At 42.1% G+C, this 24,269-nt stretch overlaps 1 protein-coding gene across 6 annotated transcripts in view; it reads right to left on the bottom strand.

Annotated features, from left to right (window-relative positions):
- LOC132405308 (uncharacterized) overlaps positions 1-24,269 on the bottom strand; it is a 116,429-nt gene that overhangs the window by 50,061 nt on the left and 42,099 nt on the right. For 2 of the 6 annotated variants that reach the window (XM_059990012.1, XM_059990014.1), the window contains 4 exons: positions 14,554-14,737; positions 12,318-12,430; positions 11,396-11,489; positions 6,771-9,466 (listed from right to left, as the gene is read on the bottom strand). In XM_059990012.1, the coding sequence (XP_059845995.1) occupies positions 9,359-9,466; positions 11,396-11,489; positions 12,318-12,430; positions 14,554-14,737 (499 nt within the window). In that variant the 3' untranslated portion in view covers positions 6,771-9,358. Of the gene's footprint in view, positions 1-6,769; positions 9,467-11,395; positions 11,490-12,317; positions 12,431-14,553; positions 14,738-24,269 lie in introns of those variants that run through there. The other 4 variants (XM_059990015.1, XM_059990013.1, XR_009515805.1 and 1 more) reach the window with 4 other exon arrangements.

The raw sequence follows: 24,269 nt of genomic DNA, 5'->3' as shown, positions 1-24,269 counted from the left end.
CTGACCTACCTTATCATGGGCCTCCAAGTACCTAAAACCTTATCCTTAGTAATGAACTCCAATAATCTTCCCAACCATTGAAGTCAGGCTAACTAGTATACAATTTCCTTATTTTTAATTTAACATAATTTTCTAATCAGGCCCCAGCGCATCATGGACTCACCCGCTTCTGATTCGGACTTCAGTTCTGGCACCCTGCAGGCCACAGACTCTGACACCCCCAGCTCTGGATCCAGCTCGGACCGAGATCCTGACCCTATCCAGACCGGGACCGCTCTTACTGCCGCTGGGTCCTACCGCTCGTCTTATTCCTCTACTACCCCCATCCTCCCCGTGACTCCCAACCCTCCCTCCACCCCTCATCTCCTCTCCATTCCTATGATCCCTCATCCTCCCCTCAGCCCGCTCTCCCTGAACATCCCAAACCCCCTCTCCCTCCTGAGACCACCCACTCTTTACCTTCCTGTGACCTCAGCCCCAACCCTTGCCATGTCTTCACCATCCCGTCTCAGAGGCAGAGCGTTCTGTGCTCAGCAAGGGCCTCACTTTTGTCCCCCCCCGCACTAATCCTAACCTCACCATCAAACCCGCAGACAAAGGTGGTGCCGTAGTGGTCTAGCGGACGGAGCTCTACCTCACTGAGGCCAAATGGCAGCTCTCTGACACCTCTTCTTACTTACCCCTGGAACAGGACCCCACCAAAAAACATCAAACCATTGTCTCCCGTACCATCTCTACCCTTATCAACTCCAGAGACCTTCCATCCTCAGCCAAAAAACTCATAATTCCCACACCCCGCACTACTCGCTTTTACCTCCTCCCCAAGATCCATAAGCTGACTGTCCTGGTAGGCCTATAGTTTCGGCCTGCTCCTGTCCCACCGAACTTGTATCTGCCTACCTTGACTCCATTTTGTCACTCATAGTTCAGTCCCTCCCTACCGACATCTGGGATACATCCCATGCCCTCCACCTCTTCAATAACTTCCAGTTCCCTGATCCCGACCACTTCATTTTCACAATGGATGTCCAATCCTTATACACTTCAATTCTCCATCCAGAAGGTCTCAAAGCCCTCCGCTACTTTCTGGACAATAGACCTCACCAGTTCCCCAACACACCCACACTTCTCAGGTTGGCAGAGCTGGTACTCACACTTAATAACTTCTCTTTCGGCTCTTCCCACTTTCTCTAGATCAAGGGTGTAGCTATGGGCACTCAAATGGGCCCTAGCTAATCCTGCCTCTTCATGTGTTATGTGGAACAGTCTATTCTCCAAATCTATACTGGTACTGCTCCCCAACTTTTCCTTCGATACATTGATGACTACATTGGTGCTGTTTCCTGCACCCATGCTGAGCTCATCAATTTCATCTACTTTGCCTCTAACTTCCACCCAGCCCTCAGATTCACTTGGTCCATCTCGGACACTTCTCTCCCCTTTCTCGATCTCTTAGTCTCCATCTCTGGAGACAGACTGTCCATTGACATCTTCTATAAACCCACTGACTCCCATAACTACCTTGATATAGCTCTTCCCACCCTGCCAAATGCCAAAAAGCTATTCTCTATTCGCAGTTCCTCCATCTCCGCCGCATCTGCTCCCAGGATGAGGCTTTCCGTTCCAGGACATCCCAAATGTCCTCTTTCTTTAAGAATCGTGGTTTCCTTTCTGCCATCACCAATGATGCCCTCACCCGCATCTCCTCCATTTCCCACACTTCGGCCCTCACCCCATCCTCCCATCACCACAACAGGGACCGTGTCCCTCTTGTCCTCACCTATCACCCCACCAGCCTCCGTATCCAACATATTATCCTCCGCAACTTCCGCCACCTTCAACAGGACCCCACCACTAAGGACATCTTTCCCTCTCTAACCCTCTCTGCTTTTCGCAGGGATCGTTCCCTCCGCAACTGCCTGGTTCACATGTCCCTCCCCACAGGTCTCCCACCTGGCACTTATCCCTGGAAGCGTAAGGGCTACACCTGTCCCTACACCTCATCTCTTACCACCATTCAGGGCCCCAAACAGTCCTTCCAGGTGAGGCAACACTTCACTTGTGAGTCTGTTGGGGTTATCTATTGCATCCGGTGCTCCCGGTGCATCCTCTTCTACATCGGTGAGACCCGATGCAGATTGAGGGACCGTTTCGTCGAGCACCTTCGCTCCATCCGCCACAACAGACAGGATCTCCCGGTTGCCACTCACTTCAACTCTCCTTCACATTCCCATTCGGATATGTCCATACATGGCCTCCTCTACTGCCATGATGAGGCCAAACTTTGGTTGGAGGAACAACACCTCATATACCGTCTAGGTAGTCTCCAGCCCCTTGGTATGAACATCGAATTCTCCAACTTCCGGTAATTCCCTCCCTCTCTCTTCCCATCCCACCTCTACTCTGTCTCCTCTTCTAGCTCATGACTATCACCTCTCATGACTCTGCCTTCTTCTACTACCAATAGTGCTTTCCCTGTAGATTCCTTCTTCACCTCTCCTGCCTTTCTCCTCCCAGCTAACCTTCCCCCATCCCTTGATCTTTCCTCTGATTGGTTTTCAACCCTCTCCACCTTCTTTATAGGGTCCTTGCCCCTCCTTCTTTAGTCCTGATGAAGGGTTTCAACCCGAAACGTTGACTGCTTCTTTCAATGGTTTCTGCCCAACCTGCTGAGTTCATCCAGCTTTTTTGTACGTCTTGATTAGACCACAGTATCTGCAGTGCACTTTGTGTTTATACAATTTCCTTTCTTCTGTGTCCCTCCCTTCTTAAAAAGTATAGTTATATTTGCAATTTCCAGTCCTCTGGAACCATTCCAGAATCTAACGATTCTTGAAAAATAAATACTAATGCCTTCACAATCACTTCAGCTAGCTATTTCAGAACCCTGGACAAAATGCAAAATACTTATTATGTGTTATCACCATTTCTTTGTCCATTACTACCTCTCCAGCATCATTTTCTGATGGTCTAATATCCAATCTCGCCTCTATTTTACTCTGTATACATCTGAAAATCATTTTTGGCATCCTTTTATATTATTGGATAATTTACCTTTGTAATTTATCTTTCCTCTTCTTATGGTTATTTTAGTTGCCTTCTTTGGTTTTCAGAAGCTTCCCAAACCTCCAACTTCCCATTATCTTTTTTGCTATATTAAATGTCCTCACTTTTGCTTTGATGCTCTCTTTATTTCCCTTATCAGCGACGGTTGCCTCATCCTCCCTTTAGGATAATTCCTCATCTTTGGAATGTATCCTGCACCTTCCAAATTAGCCCCAGAAACTCCAGCCATTGATGTTCTGTTGTCACCCCTGCTAATGTCCCCTTTCAATCAATTTGGCCAGCTCCTCTCTCATGCCTCTATAACTCCCTTTTACTCCACTGCAGTACTGATACACCTGACTTTATCATCTCCTTCTGAACCTGCGGGCTGGATTCTACCATATTATGATCACTACCTCCCAAGGGTTCTTTTACCTTAAACTTCCTAATCAAATCTTGTTCATTACACAACACCCAATCCAGAATTGCCTTTCCTCTGATGGACTCGACCACAAACTGCTCTAAAAAGCTATCTTCTATGCATTCTACAAATTCTTTCTCTTGGGATCCAGCACCAACCTAATTTTCTCAATCTACCTGCATATTGAAATCCCACATGACTATCATAGCCTTGTATTTATTACCTGTCTTTTCTATCTCCCATTGTAATTAATAGCAAAAGGATAGTGAGGGATAAAATTTTATAGCAAAAAGATAGTGAGGGATAAAATTGGTCCCTTAGAGAATTAGAGTTGACAGCTATCTGTGGAGCCAAAAGAGATGGGGGAGATTTTGAACAATTTATTTTCTTCTGCATTCATTATTTGGATATTGAATTGTGTAAGGTAGGGGAAACAAGTAGGGAAGTTATGGAAACTATGATGATTAAAGAGGAGGAAGTACTGGTGCTTTTAAGGAATATAAAAGTGGATAAATCTCCAGATCCTGACAGGATATTCCCTAGGACCTTGAGGGGAGTTAAGTGGGAAATAGCAGGGGCTCTGACAGAAATATTTCAAATGTCATTAGAAACGGGGATGGTGCCAGAGGATTGGCATATTGCTCATGTGGTTCCATTGTTTAAAAAGGGTTCTAAGAGTAAACCTAGCAATTATAGGCCTGTTAGTTTGATGTCAGTGATGGGTAAATTAATAGAAAGTATTCTTAGAGATGGTATATATAATTATCTGGATAGACAGGGTCTGATTAGGACAGTCAACATGAATTTCTGCGTGGAAGGTCATGTTTGACAAATCTTATTAAATTTTTTGAAGCAGTTACTAGGAAAGTTGATGAGGGTGAAGCAGGGGATGTGGTCTATATGGACTTCAGTAAGGCCTCTGACAGGGCTCCACATGGAAGGTTAGTTAGTAAGGTTCAATTGTTAGGTATTAATATTGAAGTTGTAAAATGGATTCAACAGTGGGTGGATGGGAGATGCCAGAGAGTAGTGGTGATTAATTGTTTGTCAGGTTGGAGGCCGGTGACTAGTGGTGTGCCTCAGGGATCTGTACTGGGTCCAATGTTTGTCATATACATTAATGATCTGGATGATGGGGTGGTAACTTGGATTAGTAAGTATGCAGATGATACTAAGATAGGTGGCGTTGTGGATCATGAAGCAGGTTTTCAAAGCTTGCAGAGAGATTTAGGCCAGTTAGAAGAGTGGGCTGAAAGATGGCAGATAGAGTTTAATGCTAATAAGTGTAAGGTGCTTCATTTTGGTAGGACTAATCAAAATAGGACATACATGGTAAATGGTAGGGCATTGAGGAATGGAGTAGGACAGAGTTATCTAGGAATAATGGTGCATAGTTCCCTGAAGGTGGAATCTCATGTGGATAGGGTGGTGAAGAAAGCTTTTGGTAAGCTGGCATTTATAAATCAGAGCATTGAGTATAGGAGTTGGGATGTAATGTTAAAATTGTGCAAGGCATTGGTGAGGCCAAATTTGAAGTATTGTGTACAGTTCTGTTCAACAAATTATAGGAAAGATGTCAACAAAATAGAGAGTATAGAGAAGATTTACTAAAATGATACCTGGGTTTTAGCACCTAAGTTACAGAGAAAGGTTGAACAAATTAGGTCTTTATTCTTTGGACCGTAGAGGGCTGAGGGGGGAATTGATAGAGGTTATTTAAAATTATGAGGGGTTAGATAGAGTTGACGTGGATAGGCTTTTTCCATTGAGAGTAGGGGAGATTCAAACAAGAGGACATGAGTTGGGAGTTAAGGGGCAAAAGTTTAGGGGTAACACGAGGGGGAACTTCTTTATTCAGAGAGTGGTAGCTGTGTGGAACGAGTAGAAGTGGTAGAAGCAGTTTCGATATTGACATTTAAAAAAAAATTGGATAGGTATACAGACAGGAAAGGAATGGTGTGTTATGGGTTGAGTGCAGGTAGATGGGACTAGGTGAGAGTAAGCATTTGACATGGACTAGAAGGGCTGAGATGGTCAGTTTCTGTGCTGTAATTGTTATATGGTTATATGCTCCATAACCTAATTACTGTTCTTGGGCCCGTATATAACTCCCTTCAGAGTCTTTTTCCTCTTGCATTTTCTTATCTCCACCCACTAGGGTTCTACATCTTCCGATCCTATGTCACCTCTTTCTAAGGATTTGGTTTAATTTTTTGCCAACAGAGCCCCTTTCCTTACCTGTCAAAAAGGGCCGATCTGTGTTGTGATGGGCCATTGCATCTTTTTCCAGCACAGACAAAGGACAATGGAAATGTACTTCAGCTATCTTATCTCAGCTCTGTTGGATATGTCCTTTCCATAATGAATATCCAGTTAAATTACACTGATATCTAATGGCTCAAATATCTGTACCGCATTGTGTTTTCCCTTGTATATCTGAATACTTTTACAACTGCAAAGGATCATAGTTAATCAGCTGAAGCAAAAAATATTCCATGTTCCTATTGTGAAGATAATTTTTTAAAATCTGCTGGAAATATTCTGAAACCAAACAGCATATAGTCAACCATGTGCAAAATGAGTCTATATGGAGACAAATTAAAATGTAAATGGATTAGCACAAAGTGATGATGAAAAGGATAATGTTTTCAGAGTGAATTAAGCATGAGCATGTATCTAGCTCAATTGGAAACAGTATAGAATGATGAAGCTTGAAATCAAGAAATAATAGCAACATTAGAAAATATCAATGCCTGGGGAGAAATATATCATTGTCAATATTGGAGGAGATGGACTTTGTGGAACATGCTGCCAGCTACAGAAAGGTGGATCCAATGCATAGTCTAACAGGGAGCGATTCTCTTGCAGGTTTTTCTCCTTCTGGAATTTGGTCATGTAGAATACTTCAAGTCATTTCACTGGTTTATTGGCGAGATTGATAGCAGGGAAACTGTGTGGCCTCAGATGTAATACGGACTAGGTCACACACGTGGGGTCATCTGTTTCAGCCACCTAGGACAGGAGACACGGTGGCCTCCATGCTGGGTTGTGGGTTGGGCCTCACATTGCTGGTGTCCCTAAGTGTTCTCTTGGCGGAGACAAGCTGGACTGCATTTGTCTGCAGACAGATGTAGGCTTGTTCTTGCTGACACCATCCCATGCACTATCAATCTACATGACATGACACTCAGGGACTTGCACTACATTATATATATCCTTTTGTGTGGCTGTATGCTTATGTGTATGTGTCTTGTACTCTATATGACTGTTTGTACTGTTGCGACTGTGATCGAAGTCGCCAGACAGACACGGAAGCTGGTGATCTAGATGTCTTTATTCAGCACAACGAGCAGACATCTTTCTGGAGACACTCTTGAGAGGCTCACAAACTCAATGGTACATCACAGTTTACACTCTTAAGAGAAAGTTAACAGTAGAATTTCAATAGTTAGAATGACATTGTTTAATACTTTGCGTTGATAAGTCGTTCCTTTGAGATACACAGTGGAAGCACATTGTAATTAATATGACGCCTCTCAAGGTCCAGACACCTTTGGGAGAATCTATATTTGTACAAATATCCTAAAACCTTTTGACAACAGAGAGCCTGACACCCAAAATTGATGTTGTTAGGCTTGTCTCTGAGTACACAGATATAGTAAGTACACAAAAAACTACTTGATTGCCTCTACCTGTGACCATGTTTGATATGCTAAGAGGAAACATTCATCTGGTCTGCCAGCTTGAACTCAAGTCGCAATGGTCCAAGTAACTTAGCCATCTTGCCTGGTTTAATGACAGCCAATTAACACAGCCCCATTTAATGTTTGGCTCTTGCATGTGCAATCTCTTAGTCTGTGGAGCAGTCTGAGCTTTTAACTTCAATTTACTGCTTGCAATTTACAAAAAAAAGAAGGCTAATTGCAAACTTCCTGAACTTATATATATTTACAATAAGAACTGAAGCCTGATTCTTGTTTAATATCTGATATACTCATATAACTGTAGAATACAGTACTGTATTTTGCACTGATGCCCTGGAGTGGCTGTTTCGTTTGACTGCATTCATGGGTATTCATGTATGGTTGAATGACAACTGAACTTGAACTTAAAGATATCAATAGGGGCCAGTCGGGTCATCAAAATGAATGGTATCAAAGAATGAACAAATAATTATCTTCGCTCAGCTTGTGATATATTCTGTGGGTAAATGTTAATAGCATAATCACATAAAATAGTGGTCAGAACTCTGAGAACATATCAGGTGTTGTTGAATAATTTAACAATTTGTCTATAATACTGATATCCAAACACCAAAATATTATATTAATTCCACACTCATCTGATCATCATTTCAAAGACCAATCTACAACTGTTATTAAGACATTGATTCGTATTGACAATATCAATACATATTGTGATAATATATACATTTTTCAAATGGCAGCAGGATTTTCAATGTATCTTGCTGTGGCACAATGTAGAAAATGTTGAATCACAGTTTCACCAGACGGGGGCTCCAAATACCCATCATTTCAGACAAAAACTTACTTTGCTAGTAATGAACACGACATTGCAGCCATCAGCAACCAAGGCCAGGTTTCATATCCACCAGCATCCCCCACCCTCCAACCTGACTTAATTTTACCTGACCAGGTGTAGTGAGGAGAACAAATATATTGTTAAAGCTATGATCAAGGCTGCTCCACAATCAAAGTTACTATTTCAGTTCCATGACTTATCATTAGAAATCAGTCTGAAATATTGACACTCTTTCTCTCTCCATAGATGCTGCCTGACCTACTCCAATATTACTGTTTTATCTCAGATTTCTAGCATCAGCAGTACTTTGCTTTTCTCAGTTGGTGGCTCTTTCACTCAATTGTTTCAGGTCAATCATTAGGAGGCTAATGGTGATTTACTTATTGTTAACTGGAAAACAAGTGGAGACAGTAATTCATTAAAATATTTGCTCCAGAGAAAGAAGATGTCAGTTTTTTTTTCAACTCATCATTGGAAGGTCTGTAGGAAATTTAAGCAAAGGCAAGCTAACCCATCTGCTTTACAATCTCCTGTCTCAGGAATGTCAGAAGAAATATCATAAATAATGGGTAGATATTACCAAATAATAACTATTGCACTACTGATAAATAATCCAGGTGAATCCTAGGCACTGAATTTAAAGGATAAGCCATCCGTTGTTGTTCTCCATACCATGAACATCATCAAAGTTGAAGGAGAGAATGTGTATCATCCTAATGTTTTTGAATCCAGGACAATCTTGTTATACTCAGTGAGTGACTGGTGCCCTGAAGACACACACTCAGCGATTTAGGAACAGCTTCTTCCCTTCTGCCATCTGATTCCTAAATGACCATTGAATCCTTGGACACTACCTCACTTTTTTTTAATATACAGTATTTCTAGTTTTTGCACATTTTTTAATCTATTCAACATATGTATACTGTAATTGATTTATTTATTATTATTATTTATTTTCTCTTCTATATTATGTACTGCATTGAACTGCTGCTGTTAAGTTAACAAATTTCACGTTACATGCCAAAGATAATAAATCGGATTTTGATATACTCTGTTTCTCCGATTGGCAGACTGAATTATCTGGGATGGTGTTGGATCCTGTCACAAATTAACCATCCAGGCAAATGGAGAGAATTCCTTCAGACGTGATTTGTATTTTCTTGGAGGCATAAAGGACTTTGGGAGTCAGGAACATCTAGTCACATTCTGTTCAATTAGTCATGGCAATGATGTAACTAAATAGTTAACTGGTGGTAAGGAGCTTCATGGTTTGCTGGATTTGGCATAAGTTAAACTAATTTCAAAATGGAAACACCACCAAGGAACTTGAAGTCCCACTGACAGTTCATCTCAAATTGTTGCACTCTTTGCATTTTCCATAATTTCTTTAGTTTTGGGAGGTAACTTGATGTAAGCATTCCAGACACGCAGTGTGCGATCCCAGGATGCAGTAATATACTGAAAAATGAGCATGGTGCTGTTAGCATGGAGCGCTCCTCAAGGTGCTGAAAATTGCAAACCATTTTGATGGAGTGAATTGGACTAAATGCCAATTGGTCGATAACTAAATGTCTCCAATTTATGCTAATTACTAATCAAAAAGAGAAATTAATTTGTTTTTACACAACAGATGTTATGATCTGGGATATATCACCTGCTAAGATGCTGACTGCCCAAACATATTTTCAAAATTACACCGTCCTTTTTTGTCCATAAATGCCCTGTAATTATGTTCTTTCCAATTATACATCTAATTCCATTTTGGGAGTTATATCTAAATTTGATACCACCATATTTTCAAACAATATATCCAGATCATAACAAGCTGGCCTTTCCTCTAGCTTTATACTGACCATGTTGCCCTGTCCGATGGCTATTGATGCTCTGATCAGTGAAAATAATTTTTTCCATCCTATTGTCAATAACACTTGTAATTGAAAAAAGCACTATTAAATTACCCCTATAACTGAAGCTGTGACATTCTAGTAAATCTCCTTACCCTTAGCGCCCTCCAGAATGTGTGGTACTTTGAACATTCCAGCTCTTGCCTAACAGGTCCTGCATAATATGGGTGCTTTGTATTCTATGCCTCTGTTTATAATACTAAGGATTTCGTAACATTTTCATCAACCTGTTTTACTTCTAAATATACATGTCAGTTTAATCGTACAATACCTCTAAAATTATTCCTTCGTTGTTTAATCCATTTACAAATCTTAGGTCATCTGAAACTTTAAAAATCAGACTTCTAATTTTATCAAAAATGGTCTTAGCCTAGTCATAAATGTTTTAAAAATGTAATAACAACTTTACATTATTTTTTGTTTTTCATCTTTCAGCCACAATGAAAATGTCTTTTAAATTCTAATGGGTTTCGGTTTGTTACATCTGAAAGGAAACATGGACAACACTGCTCACCAACACTGCACATTAATTAAAACTGGATAGGAAATGCCATTTACTTTAGATGACAATTTATTATATTTTGGATTACTACCTCTACATGTTTCCCCTGCACCAATGTTAGTGATATACACCTGTCAGGTGACTTCTAGTCATACAGTGTGGAAGTAGGACATTCAGACCACCATATCCATACTGACCAGTTCGCACCAATCCACACTAGTGTCTCCCAGCACTAGGCCCGTACTCTTCTATGCCTCAGTGATTCAAGTGCTAATCTAAAGGTTTCTTAAATACTGTCAAGTACTCTGCTTCCACCATTCTCTTGGACAGTGCATTCAAGGTATTTGCCACTCTCTGTATGACAAAGGTTTCCTAATTTCCATCTGAATTTTTTCCCCCTTAAACTAAATCTGTCTTCAAGGTTTATACAGTATACCTTTGACAGAGGAAAAGTTTTTGCAATCTACTATATCTATATCCCTCTTAACTTACTCTGCGACAGTGATAACAGATCCATTTTCTCCAATTTCTCCAATCTCTCCTCAAAAGTGAAGCACTTCATTCCAGGCAACATCCTGGTTAATCTTTGTAGTATTTTTGGCACCAATATAGCTTTCCTAACATGTGGTGTCTAGAATTGCATTCAGTACCCCAACTGATGTCAAACCAAAGTTTTATAAAATTTGAGCATAATATTGCTGTTTTTCATTTTTTAAATATGTGACTTGACTAATGGCCAATGTGCCAATATGCCTTCCTTGATTTTGAATGATTATTACAATTCACTATAGCACCACTCAGGAATATTTAATTAAACAGTGCAGTGGAAGTTTATTAAACTTTGTCAAAATCATACTGCAGCTAGATAGCTCCAACAGTAAAAGTACTTCATTCCCAATGCTAACGTACTCTACTGATGAGAAGAAAATGCTCCAGAAGACAAAAAGAGTCATAGTATTGTTGCAGAAGGAGCTGAATTACCTGGGTTCTTTCAGGGATGTGGATGATGGAACAGATTGAATCAGTGTGTCCAATATTTCTCTGCACCTCTATAAATGTTTCAGGGTCATAAACACTGAGGAGATAATTAAGAAATTTATTAAACAGAGTGGAGAAACTACAAGTAAATCAAAAGGATTGTTTTCAATAAGCTTGTTAAAAAGCTACTTTTAAAAAAAATCCATCTGATTCACCAATACGACTAATTCTTTCCTGGTCTGGCCTATAAGTGGCTGCAGACCTAGACATAGTCTCTAGAGCAATAACTGTTAGCCTGGCTAAAAGAAAATACTTTGGGTGTCACATGCAGGTCAGGCTACTAACGGGAGAGAGATGAATATGAGAAGGATGCCACGAACCGGAAATAGAGAAACATCGTCAAAAGGACTATATTGTAGTCTGAAAGGAGGGAGGGATGAGGCAACGGAGAGATCCAAAATCAATAATAAGAATTTTAAACATCATCAGGTCAAGAGCTGATTTATCCTATGCGAAGATATACTTCATTTCGTGCTTTTGTTCATCTGGGAATTTAAAAATTCTTACCAGATTCTAACTTGGTAATGTGTACATTCAGGTAAACATGACCTGTCCAAGCCAGAGAGAAAAAAAAAGGGCCAGAAGACACAGGGGAAAATAAAGCCATCAGTAAGTTGCAGGCTGAGAAGAAATGGACAAATCGAAATGAGCTGAAGTTTTAAAACTTGTTATATCTTCCCCGCTGCTTGACATTAGCAAATATAGACACACTTCATAATCACATCTGCAGGTTTGTTAGGAAACATTAAAAATGGCATACAACCATTTGCAATACCCCCTTCAGGCATTGGTTTTTCATGCCAGACAGGTACCACCCTCAGCAACCCCATCAGTCCATCCATCCTGTCACACTGTCAAGACTCACCTCATTCTTTCCTGAATCCCAGCTATAATACAGCCATTGACCTGATCAATGCAAAGACAATTAACTGCTCGGTGTGTGGCCAAGAGTTGCTCACATTGGGTTCCATCTTCACTCTGTTACAAATAAAGATTCCACTAAACGTTGGGAAACACTCAACTGCTGTACGGAATGTTAATAATGCTATTGCAGTTCAGTAGAGTTTTATCAGGGTGCTGCCCAGATTAGAGGTCATGACTTACGAGCAGTTGCTTGCTTCTGGAGCAATGAAGGCTGATGGGAGACCCAATAGAAGTTTAGAAAATTACGGGCAGCATAGAATGAAGTTAGTTCCTAAAGGTTGTCACAGCTGCGGTGGTAGTGGGGACAAGCTCCCTCTATCTTTTAAATGCTCCCAATGGCATGCACCACAGATAGCCTTTGTCAACCAAGTCCAACTCCAGGACTTCACGTGTGGCTTTGCTATTAAGCCCAGTGGAACGGTTTCTACTGACAGGCGAAGGGGCAAAGGCGGGTTATTGGTACCTTAAAACCAGCCGTTTCGGGCAGACGGGGCTCACTGGCCATGGTTAACAGCTCATCTAGGAGAAGCAATGCACTGATCTCAAAGCTCTACTGCCTTGTGACTATACACACTCATGGGGTAGGCTTTGGGAGTAAACTGTGAGGAAATATCCAGAGCTGGAGTCCCTGAGGCAGTACTACATTGAGTTCAGCAATGACTGACAACTCCTGCAACGCTGATGGTGCTAAACTGTATTGGTCTCTGCAGTTCCTCTGTATTTATCAGCTGCATGGACAGGAGGTGCATGTTTTCAATATCGAATTGCCCTGGCTTACTTGTGAACTAGCTTTCATATCACAACATCCACGGTGGACCCAGGCTTCAGAGAATGAGCAGACAGCTGGTATCTTTTCCCCAGGGTCGAAATATCTAATACTAAAAGGCAAGCATTTAAGGTGAGAAAGTGAACATTTAAAGGGTTTTACACAGAAAGTGTAAAGTGTCTGGAATCTACCACCAGGGGTGATTATGAAGGCAGATACTCCAGAGGTGTTTTAAATGGCTCTTGAATAGACCATGATTATGTGGAGAATGGAGGGATACGGACAGTCTAGTGGCATCATTAGATTAATTAGTTTAGCATAGCATGGTGGACTGAGGGCCTCTTCCTGTGCTGTGGTTTTATATGTTCCAGACATGCATTTCACTGGTAGCCCACAGTAGTTTGCCCATGTAATGCCTGTATATTGCACAGCAATGTGCTCTGCCTATTTGCTCATTCTGATGTGTCAGCTGACAGTGGTTTTGACCTCCATTCCAGTGCGTAATTCCTGCCTGACATTTCACTGCAGTACTGTGAGAGTGTTAAATTACAGAAATCACTTGGATGAGGTGGATGTAGAACTATTGCAGTTTAGAAATAGCACCGGACTTCTCTTTCTGTTGTATTTACCCACAAAGCCACATTATTACAACAGATAATAAAATAAAGAACATAGAGCAGTACAGCACAGTGCAGGCCCTTCAATCCACAATGTAGTGCTAACATTTGAACCTACTCAAAAAATCAATCTAGCAATCGAATAATCTGGATAATTACCCATTTAGTGTTTTAGGGACCTAACTGCATGCAAATTGGTTACGTTTTCTCTACAGAATGGTAATTATTCTTCTAATACACATCGTCATCTGTAAAGTTCTTTGTATTGTGCTGAGGGAATGCTTACATAAAATGCAGTTTTCTACCTGATGCACCATCAATAACTCACTCTGAGACGTAAAGGCGAGATATCGGCTTTTATTGACTGGAAGAAGGAACAAGCAGTGGTTGACCACCATACTACATCCTGGAGACTGAGAGGCCGGGCTCAGGCCTCAATCGCCTTTATACCGGGGTCTGTGGGAGGAGCCACAGGAGCATTCAGCAGGGGGCGTGTCCAGACAGGTATATGTAGTTCACCACACTACCTCAGTAACAGAACATCTCTGGCAAAACTATGGACTTATCTCTGACTGATATGCACTTTTTTTCTCTTCACTGTCTGGTATAACTTACCTGTTGTATTCTGTCTGAAACTACCTGTCTGTGATACTGCTGAAAGCACATTTTTCATCCTACCTATCCCTCACTGTATTTGACATGACACGGCAACAAGCTTGACTCCCCTTTTGTCTATACACAACCCGTTTCTTCAGCTGGTTCGGGCATAGCATTGTCCCCTGTGAGGCACTTACCCAGATCCGGATGGTCCCATCCTCTGAGCCACTCAGCCACTTATTGAAGAGGGAATGCCACAAGATGGAAGTAATGTCAGCCTCATGACCTTGAAGAACACTCACCAGTTTCATCTCACTCGTGATGGGGCTGAAGTGGCGAATGTAGACCATCCCATCACTTGAAGAATAGGCAAATTCATTCCTAACAAACAGTAAGGGATTCTGAATGAATCCTGTTTCCAACAGCTAACATATGTTTTGTTCATCATTATTAATCAAACTGATAATCAATAGCCACAAGAATAAATCACGTTACTTTGTGAGGGGCCTTGGTATAAATTACTTGGCAAAGAAAAATTTAGTGAACTCAGAAGCTTCGACATGTTGGCGGTACACTTGTGGGGCGACTGGATTACCAGGGCCAATATCTAGTAAGCCAAGTTCAATCCCAACATCAGGTGCTGTATGTGTGGAGTTCTGCACCATCTTTCCTTGACCGTGTGAGTCTCCTTTGGATACACTTGTTTCCCTTTACATGCCAATGATATGTAGGATGGTTTGTAAATTGGAACAATCAGAACCAGGTCTAATATCACCGGCATATGTCATGATATTTGTGTTTTGCAGCAGCAGTGCATTGCAAAACATAATAAAAACTGTAAATTAAATATATATTTATAAAAGTTAAATTAAATAAGCAGTCCAGAAAGAAGAAAAAAGCTAGTAAGGTAGTGGGTTCATTGTCAATTCTGAAGTCTGATGGCAGAGGGGAAGAAGCTGTTCCTGAATTGCTGAGTGTGTGCCTTCAGGCTCCTGTACCTCTTCCCTGATGGTAGCACTGCGAAGAGGGCATGTGCTGGGTGTTGGGGGGGGGGGGGGGTCCTTATTGATGGATGCCACCTTTTTGAGGCGTCACTCCTTGAAGATGCGTTGGATGCCACTTGGATTGCTGAGCAGCTTGAGCTATTTTGTTTTTATTTTATACTGGTGTACCGAATACCGACAGCTTTGTGGTTGTTTTTGATGAAACTATTTATTTATTTAAATGTTGATGAATTCTAAAATTCATCCACATTACCATTATGGTATCGATGCGTATAATGTGTCTTCATAATCTATTCTTGAACTAGTAACACACAAGCAGTGCTGAAGCTTACTGTAATGGAAATGGTTTCAGATTTCAGGCCCAGACCAAGCCTTGACTGATGAAGGTCTCTGTTCTGGTAACTTTAAGGAACCTGCAGCATGAGGCATTTATTTACAGGTGTCCCCCCGCTTTGCGAATGTTCGCTTTATGCCACTTTGCTTTTACAAAAGACCTACATTAGTAACCTGTTTTTGCATTACAAAGAGGATTTTTGCTTTTATGAGAATTTTTCCCATATAAATTAATGGTTATTCGCTTTACACCATTTCGGCTTAAGAAAGGTTTCTACCTTTGTAAAGGGGAGGGATATCTGTATTTATTGAGATACAGAGCAGAAAAAGCCCTTCAGCAATCCTAGTCTAATCACGGGACAATTTACAGTGACCAATTAACCTACCAACTGGTAAGTTTTTGCACTGTGGGAGGAAACTGGAGCACCCAGACGATACCCATGTGGTCATGTTGAGATCGTACAAACTCCTTACAGGCATTGGTGAGAATTGAACCTGGTTTGTTGGCACTATAAAGCGATCTGCCAAACACTATTCTATCATGTTGCCCCAAGTAATATAAATGAAAGATTCACGATGAAAAGGCACTCAAGGCTTCTCACTGCAGAAGGGCAGCCAAAGCACCAGGAGTTTTAGGATTTAATTAAAAATACAACCTATATTTATCCATGAGGCAGAAGGAGAAAATCTAGAGGCAAGTGTAAATTTGATCTGCAAGGTGATTGGAGAGGAATGAGCATAGGTGACAATGTACTCTTAATGTAGGTGAAGATGTGGGACTGCAACACCAATTTTAAATTGAAGCAAGACCTTTATTTTTCAGTCAGGTAGTTCCATCATGGATAATAGAGATGGATGAGGTTTGGTAGCCAATGAACGGAGGCCAAAATCAATGTTTTGAGACCTTCTAAGGTTTAACTGAAGGGAATTTCTGCTCAAAGTCAGATATATTGTGACTATGTTGACTATATTGTGACTATATTGTGACTATATATAGGACTATGTTGAAGGGACCGTTTGGCATAGACTCAGTGGGCTGAAGAGCCTGTTTCTGTGCTGTGGAGCTCTATGAGTCAATGAAAAATTAAACATACATTTATGTTTGACAGGGTCTTTCACGACTAATGAGAAATCACTTACAGACTCCAAGCAGCATTGTGCTGCTACCACTAAATACCAGATTTCACAACATATGTCAGTGATAATCAACCTGATTCCAAACTAAAGATTAAGCAATTTATAATTGAGCAATAAATCTGCTTTTAATTTTCTTTGAATATTTTCACTTTTTCATAAATGGTGGTGAAATTGTCTATTTGGATAGCTGTGGTCCATGGAAGTCGATTTTGAGTGACCATTGGGGGAAGTGTGGAGACTGGGCAACTCGTCGAGGGTCGTCCAATGATGAAATTGCATTTGGAAAGGCTTCAGTCAGTGCAATGCCTGAGCAGGGAGTCTGGCAACAGGAGTAAAGAATAAAAAGATTGCTCAGTATCCAGCTTGAGTGTTTTTTTTTCAAACCAATTTTGTTGTGTATGCACAGTGAAATTGGTTGCAATAAATCCTTTATCACTTCTTGACAGGCTTTGCTCATTTATTGGAGTCTGTCATGTGAATCCCATTACCTGTTAATCATTTGTTTGCTAATAACACAACCTGCAACTTGGAATCCACAGCAACCAGATGAATACTGTGTATACTCTGGGACCCAAGCAGTGGCCTGGCAATAGACAGGTTTCTGGTTTCAAATTGCTTTTCAATATGTAAGGTACCTACTATTTTAATTTTTGTTTACCCAGTATTAGTTGCTTTTATACCTCCAGTCTTTGTCAAAGTTTAGTTCTCAAGATGTTAGTCCCTGATCTTCATGCTTCCCTTTAAGAGGGAAAGAGGGATAGAGTGAGGGAGGTGGGTGGATAAAATTCAGGGAAAGGGGTTGAGATCAAAACCTGAATGAGGAGGTGATTGCAACCTTTTGAAAGGTCCTATGTTTTATGACCATTGTTACTTACAGAGAAATATAAAGAGATTACAATAGTGGGATGAGTATATTATGCCCATCTCTCAGGTCTAAGTTTAATAACATATTTAGCCCTTACACTTATAGAGTCATACACACAGAAACAGGTTCATTGCATCCATGCTGACCACCAAACACAACTTCTACATCAATCTCATGTTTCCTCTTGCATCCCCATCAACTCCTTAATTCCCTAATATCCAAAGTTCAAAGTACAATAACCTGGAGATTCATCTCCTAACAGGCATCCATGAAAAACAAACATACCCAAAAGATATGTACCTATTTATATATATATATATAAAGACTGTTGTACACTCAACATGCAGAGAATAAAAAACACACCATGCCCATAAAAACACAGAAACATAGAAAACCTACAGCACAATATAGACACTTTGGCCCACAATGCTGTGCCGAACATGTTCTTACTTTAGATATTACCTAGGGTTACCCTTAGCCCTCAATTTTTCTAAGCTCCATGTACCTATTTGGGAGACTCTTAAAAGACCCGATCATGTTGCCTCCTCAACCATTGCTAGCAGCCTATTCCACACACTCACCATTCTGCGTTAAAAAAAAACTTACCCCTGACATCTCCTCTGTACCTACTTCCAAGCATCTTAGAACTGTGCCCTCTCGTGTTAGCCATTTCAACCCTGGGTAAAAGCCTCTGACTATCCACATGATCAATGCCTTTCCTCATCTTATACATCTCTATTAGGCCACCTCTCATCCTCCGTCGCTCCAAGAAGAAAAGGCTGAGTTCATTCAACCGATTCTCATAAGGCATGCTCCCCAATCCAGGCAACATCCTTGTAAATCTCCCCTGCACCCTTTCAATGGTTTCCACATCCTTCCTGTAGTGAGGTGACCAGAACTGAGCACAGTACTCCGTTAGGTCTGACCAGGGTCCTATATAGCTGTAACATTACTTCTCAGCTCTTAAACTCAATCCCACAGTTGATGAAGGCCAATGCACCATATGCCTTCTTAACCACGGAGTCAACCTGTGCAGCAGCTTTGAGTGTCCTATGAACATGGACCCCAAGATCCCTCTGATCCTCCACACTGCCAAGAGTCTTACCATTAATACTATATTCTGCCATCACATTTGGCCTACCAAAATTAACCACCTCACACTTATCTGGGTTGAACTCCATCTGCCACTTCTCAGCCCAGTTTTGCATCCTAGCAATGTCCTGCTCTAACCTCTGACAGCCCTCCATACTTGCCACAACACCCCCAACCTTTGTTGCATGAGCAAATTTACTAACCCATCCCTCCACTTCCTCATCCAGGTCATTTATAAAATCACAAAGTGAAGGGGTCGCAGAACAGATCCTTGAGGCACACCACTGGTCACCGACCTCCATGCAGAATTTGACCCGTCTACAACCACTCTTTGCCTTCTGTGAGCAAGCCAGTTCTGGATCCACATAGCAAGGTTCCCTTGGATCCCATGCCTCCTTACTTTCTCAGTAAGCCTTGCATGGGGGTCAAAAAGAACGCATAAATAAAATATCCTTTAAAAAAGACCAACTAACACCCAAGCTGCACTGAAAAAAAATCATGCAATCAGTACCTGTAAGTACATAACATTTCTGAAGTTCGCAAGAGGGTCCCACAGTTCAGCACAGAGCCCAGTAAACGCTGTAGAACAGTGATCTGAACCACATTACCACCACCCCCCCCACCACTCCTCGCCTCGGGCCTCAACACCATGATCTTTTCAATTTGGCACGGCGCTTAAATCTCCTTCTGAACAATAGGTTCATCCCTGCAAGATGACTTCTTTAGAGCCCAAAGATTAATTGGCCTCAGTCTCGAATTTGGAGCACTGTATGTAGTTCTGGACACCTACCGACAGAAAGATTTCAATAGGTTTGAAAGAGTGCAAAGAAAATTTACAAGGATGTTGCCAGGAATTGAGCACCTATTCAAGGGAACTTCATTCCCTTGAGCATCAGAGACTCGGGAATATTTTACAGAGATATACAAAATAATATATGGTATAGATAGGGTAAATAAAAATAGGCTTTTTCCACTGAGGTTGGGAGAGACTAGAAATAGGGATAATGGGTTAAGGGTGAAAGGTAAAAAGTTTATATGAGTATTACCCAATGATTGGGTACAAATACAGACAAAGAGTTAAATTGTACCACAAAGGCAAAATTCAAAAGGGCGAAGAATGCAGGACTGAATGTGCTATATTTAAATGCACACAGACCTCGGAATAAGGTGGATGAACTCATGGCGCAATTAGAGATCGGTCAGTATGACGTTGTGGACATCACTGAGTCATGACCGAAAGAAGGCCATCGTTGGGGAAATGCATGGCAGAGATATGGAAAATGTCCAAGAAACATCTGCATGGCATTCTGCATAGGTATGTTCCAATGAGGCAGGGAAATGATGGTAGGGTAAAAGAACCAAGGTGTACAAACGATGTAGAAAATCAAGTTAAGAAGGAAAGAAAAGCTTATGAAAGGTTCAAAAAATTAGGTACTGATAGAGCTCTAGAAAATTACAAGGTTGAAAGAAGCTTACTTATGGAATTAAGAGAACTAGAAGGGATCATGAGATGGCTTTGGCGAGCAGTATTAAGGAAAACCCTAAGGCATTCTACAAATATGTGAAGAGCAAGAGGATGAGCCGTGTGAGAATAGGACCAATCAGGTTCAACAGTGGAAAGACCATAAGGCCATAAGACATCAGAGCAGAATTAGGCCATCTGACCCATTGAATCTGCTCCACCATTCAATCATGACTGATCTTTTTTTCCTCTCCACCTCAACCCCATTTCCTGGCCTTCTCCCCGTAACCTTTGATGCCCTGTCCAATGACGAACCTATCACTGTCAGCCTTAAATACACCCATGACCTGGCCTCCACAGCTGCACGTGGCAACAAATTCCACAAATTCACTACCCTTTGATGAAAGAAATCCCTACACATCTCTGTTTTGGAAGGGTTCCCCTCTAACCCGAGGCTGACCTCTCTTGTCCTAGACTTTCCCACCATTGGAAACAACTTTTCCACATCTATTCTGTCCAGGCCTTCCAACATTCAAAAGTTTTCAGTGAGGTCCAGCAAGTACAGTCCCAGAGCCATCAAACCTTCCACGTACAATAACCCTTTCATTCCTGGAATCATCCTTCTGAAACTCCTCTGGACCTTCTCCAATGCCAGTGCATCTTTTCTAAGATGAGGAGCCCAAAAAAATTCACAATACTCAAGATGAGGCCTCACCAGTGCCTTATAAAGCCTCAGCATCACATCCTTGAACTTGTATTCTGGACCTCTTAAAATAAATGCTAACATTGCATTTGCCTTCCTCACTGCCGACTTGACCTGCAACTTAACCTTTAGGGTGTTCTGCACAAGGACTCCCAAGTCTCTTTGCATCACCGACCATGCAAATGTATACATGGAATTGGAGGAGGTAGCAGAGGTACTTAATAAATACTTTGCTTCAGTATTTACCAGGGAAAAGGAGCTTGACAATTGTGGGGATGACTTACAGTGGTCTGAAACACTTTGCATATAGACATTAAGAAAGAGGATGAGCTGGAACTTTTAAAAAGCATTAAGTTAGGTAAACTGAGTCCAGACAAGATATGCCCCAGGCTACTGTGGAAAGTGAGGGAGGAGATTGCCGAGCCTCTGGTGATGATCTTTGCATGGAGATGATCGAAGGGTTGCAAATGTTGTTCCCTTGTTCAAGAAAGGGAGTAGAGATAACCCAGGAAATTATAGACCAGTGAGCCTTACTTCAGTGGTGAGCAAACTGCTGGAGAAGATCCTGAAGAGCAGGATTTATGAGCATTTGGAGAGACATAATATGATTAGGGATGGTCAGCTTAGCTTTGTTACGTGCAGGTTGTGCCTTATGAGCCTGATTGAATTCTTTGAGCATGTAACAAAACACATTGATGAAGGTGGAGGCTCATTCAGAAAGTAAGGACACATGGAATCCAAGGAGACCTTGCATTGTGGAATCACAAATGGCTTGCCCACAGAAGGCAAAGGGTGGTTGTAGATGGTTCATATTCTGCATGGAAGTCAATGACCAGTGGTATTCCACAGGGATCTGTTCTGGGATCCCTCCTCTTTCATAAATGACCTGGATGAGGAAGTAGAAGCGCAAACATGAGGAAATCTGCAGATGCTGGAAATTCAAGCAACACACACAAAATACTGGTGGAACACAGCAGGCCAGGCAGCATCTATAGGGAGAAGTACAGTCGATGTTTCGGGCCGAGACCCTTCGTCAGGACTAACTGAAAGAAAAGATAGTAAAAGATTTGAAAGTGGGGGGGGGGGGAATCTGAAATGATAGGAGAAGATGGGAGGGGGAGGGGTGAAGCTAAGAGCTGGAAAGGTGATTGGCAAAAGGGATACAGAGCTGGAGAAGGGAAAGGATCATGGGACGGGAGGCCTAGGGAGAAAGAAAGGGGGAGAGGAGCACAAGAGGGAAATGGAGAACAGGCAAAGCAGTGATTGTGAGAGGAGCAGAGAGAGAGAGAAAAAAAAAAGGGGGTGGGAAAAGAGAGATAAATAAATAAACAAACAAACAAATAAATAAATAAGGGATGAGGTAAGAAAGGGAGGAGGGGCATTAATGGAAGTTAGAGAAGTCAATGTTTATGCCATCAGGTTGGAGACTACCCAGCCGATATATAAGGTGCCGTTCCTCCAACCTGAGTTTGGCTTCATCTTGACAGTAGAGGAGGCCATGGATAGACATATCAGAATGGGAATGGGACATGGAATTAAAATGTGTGGCCACTGGGAGATCCTGCTTTCTCTGGCGAACAGAGTGTAGGTGTTCAGCGAAACGGTCTCCCAGTCTGCGTCAGGTCTCACCAATATATAAAAGGCCACACTGGGAGCACTGGATGCTGTCGTTGGTGTGGTATATTGTGTCCGGTGTTCCCTGTGCAGCCTTTTGCATATTGGTGAGACCTGATGCAGACTGGGAGAGTTTCTCTGAACTTCTTCCACCATCAACTTTGCTCTCAAACGCATCTCTCCCATTTCCTGCACATCTTCTCTAACCCCATCCGCCCGCCACCCCACTTGGGATAGGGTTCCCCTTGTCCTCACCTACAACCCCACCAGCCTCTGGGTTCAACGTATAATTCTCTGTAACTTCCGCCACCTCCAACAGGATCCCACTACCAAGCACATCTTTCCCTCCTGCCCTTTCTGCTTTCTGCAGGGATCGCTCCCTATGCAACTCCATTGTCCACTCATTCCCCCCCCCCCCCCATCCCTTCCCACTGATCTCCCTCCTGGCACTATCCTTGTAAGTGGAACAAGTGCTACACCTGCCCTTACACTTCCTTCCTCACCACCATTCAGGGCCTCAGACAGTCCTTCCAGGTGAGGTGACACTTCACCTGTGAGTTGGTTGGTGTGATATACTGCATCCGGTGCTCCCGGTGCGGCCTTCTATATATTGGTGAGACCCGATGCAGACTGGGAGACCATTTTGTTGAACACCTATGCTCTGTCCGCCAGAGAAAGCAGGATCTCGCAGTGGCCACATGTTTTAATTCCACGTCCCATTCTCATTCTGATATGTCTATCCATGGCCTCCTCTACTGTCAAAATGAATCCAAACTCAGGTTGGAGGAACAACACCTTATATTCCATCTGGGTAGCCTCTAACCTGATGGCAAGAACATTGATTTTTCTAACTTCCGTTAATGCCCCTCCTCCCCTTCTTACCCCATCCCTTATTTATTTATTCCCCCTTCTTCTTCTCTCTCTCTCTCTGGCCCTCTCACAATCACTCCTTGCCTGCTCTCCATCTCCCTCTGGTGCTCCCCTACCCCTATCTTTCTCCCTAGGCCTCCCATCCCATGATCCTCTCTCTCCCTTCTCCAGCTGTGTATCCCTTTTGTTAATCACCTTTCCAGCTCTTAGCTTCATCCCACCCCCTCCGGTCTTCTCCTATCATTTCGCATTTCTCCCTCCCCCTCCTACTTTCAAATCTCTTACTAACTTTCCTTTCAGTTAGTCCTGACAAAGGGTCTCGGCCCGAAACGTCGACTGTACATTGACTGAAACATTGACGAAACATCCTATAGATGCTGCCTGGCCTGCTGTATTCCACCAGCATTTTGTGTGTGTTTTGGGGAAGTCGAAGGGTGGGTTGCTAAGTTTGCTGATCACACAAATGTTGGGGGTGTTGTGGATAGGCTCAAGGGTTGTCAGAGGGATATCATTAAGATGCAGAACTGGGCTCAGAAGTAGCAGATGTTGTTCAACCCAGGTGATTGTGCAATGGTAGTTCAAATTTGAAAACAGAATATAATATTAATGGTAAGACTCTTGGCAGTGTGGAGGATCAGAGGGATTTTGGGGTCCGTGTCTATAGGACACTCAAAACTGCTGCACACGTTGGTAGTGTTGTTAAGAAGGCATACGGTACGTTGACATTCACCAACTCTGGGATTGAGTTCAAAAGCCGTGAGGTAATGTTACAGCTATATAAGACATCAGTAAGAACTCACTTAGAGTACTGTGTTCTGCTATGGTCACCTCGC

This window comes from Hypanus sabinus, chromosome 15 (genome assembly GCF_030144855.1).
Source record: "Hypanus sabinus isolate sHypSab1 chromosome 15, sHypSab1.hap1, whole genome shotgun sequence".
In the NCBI taxonomy this organism is placed as follows: Eukaryota; Metazoa; Chordata; class Chondrichthyes; order Myliobatiformes; family Dasyatidae; genus Hypanus; species Hypanus sabinus.
The sequence above is the reverse complement of the archived record's forward strand: the minus strand, read 5'-3'. Positions and strand labels throughout refer to the sequence as shown.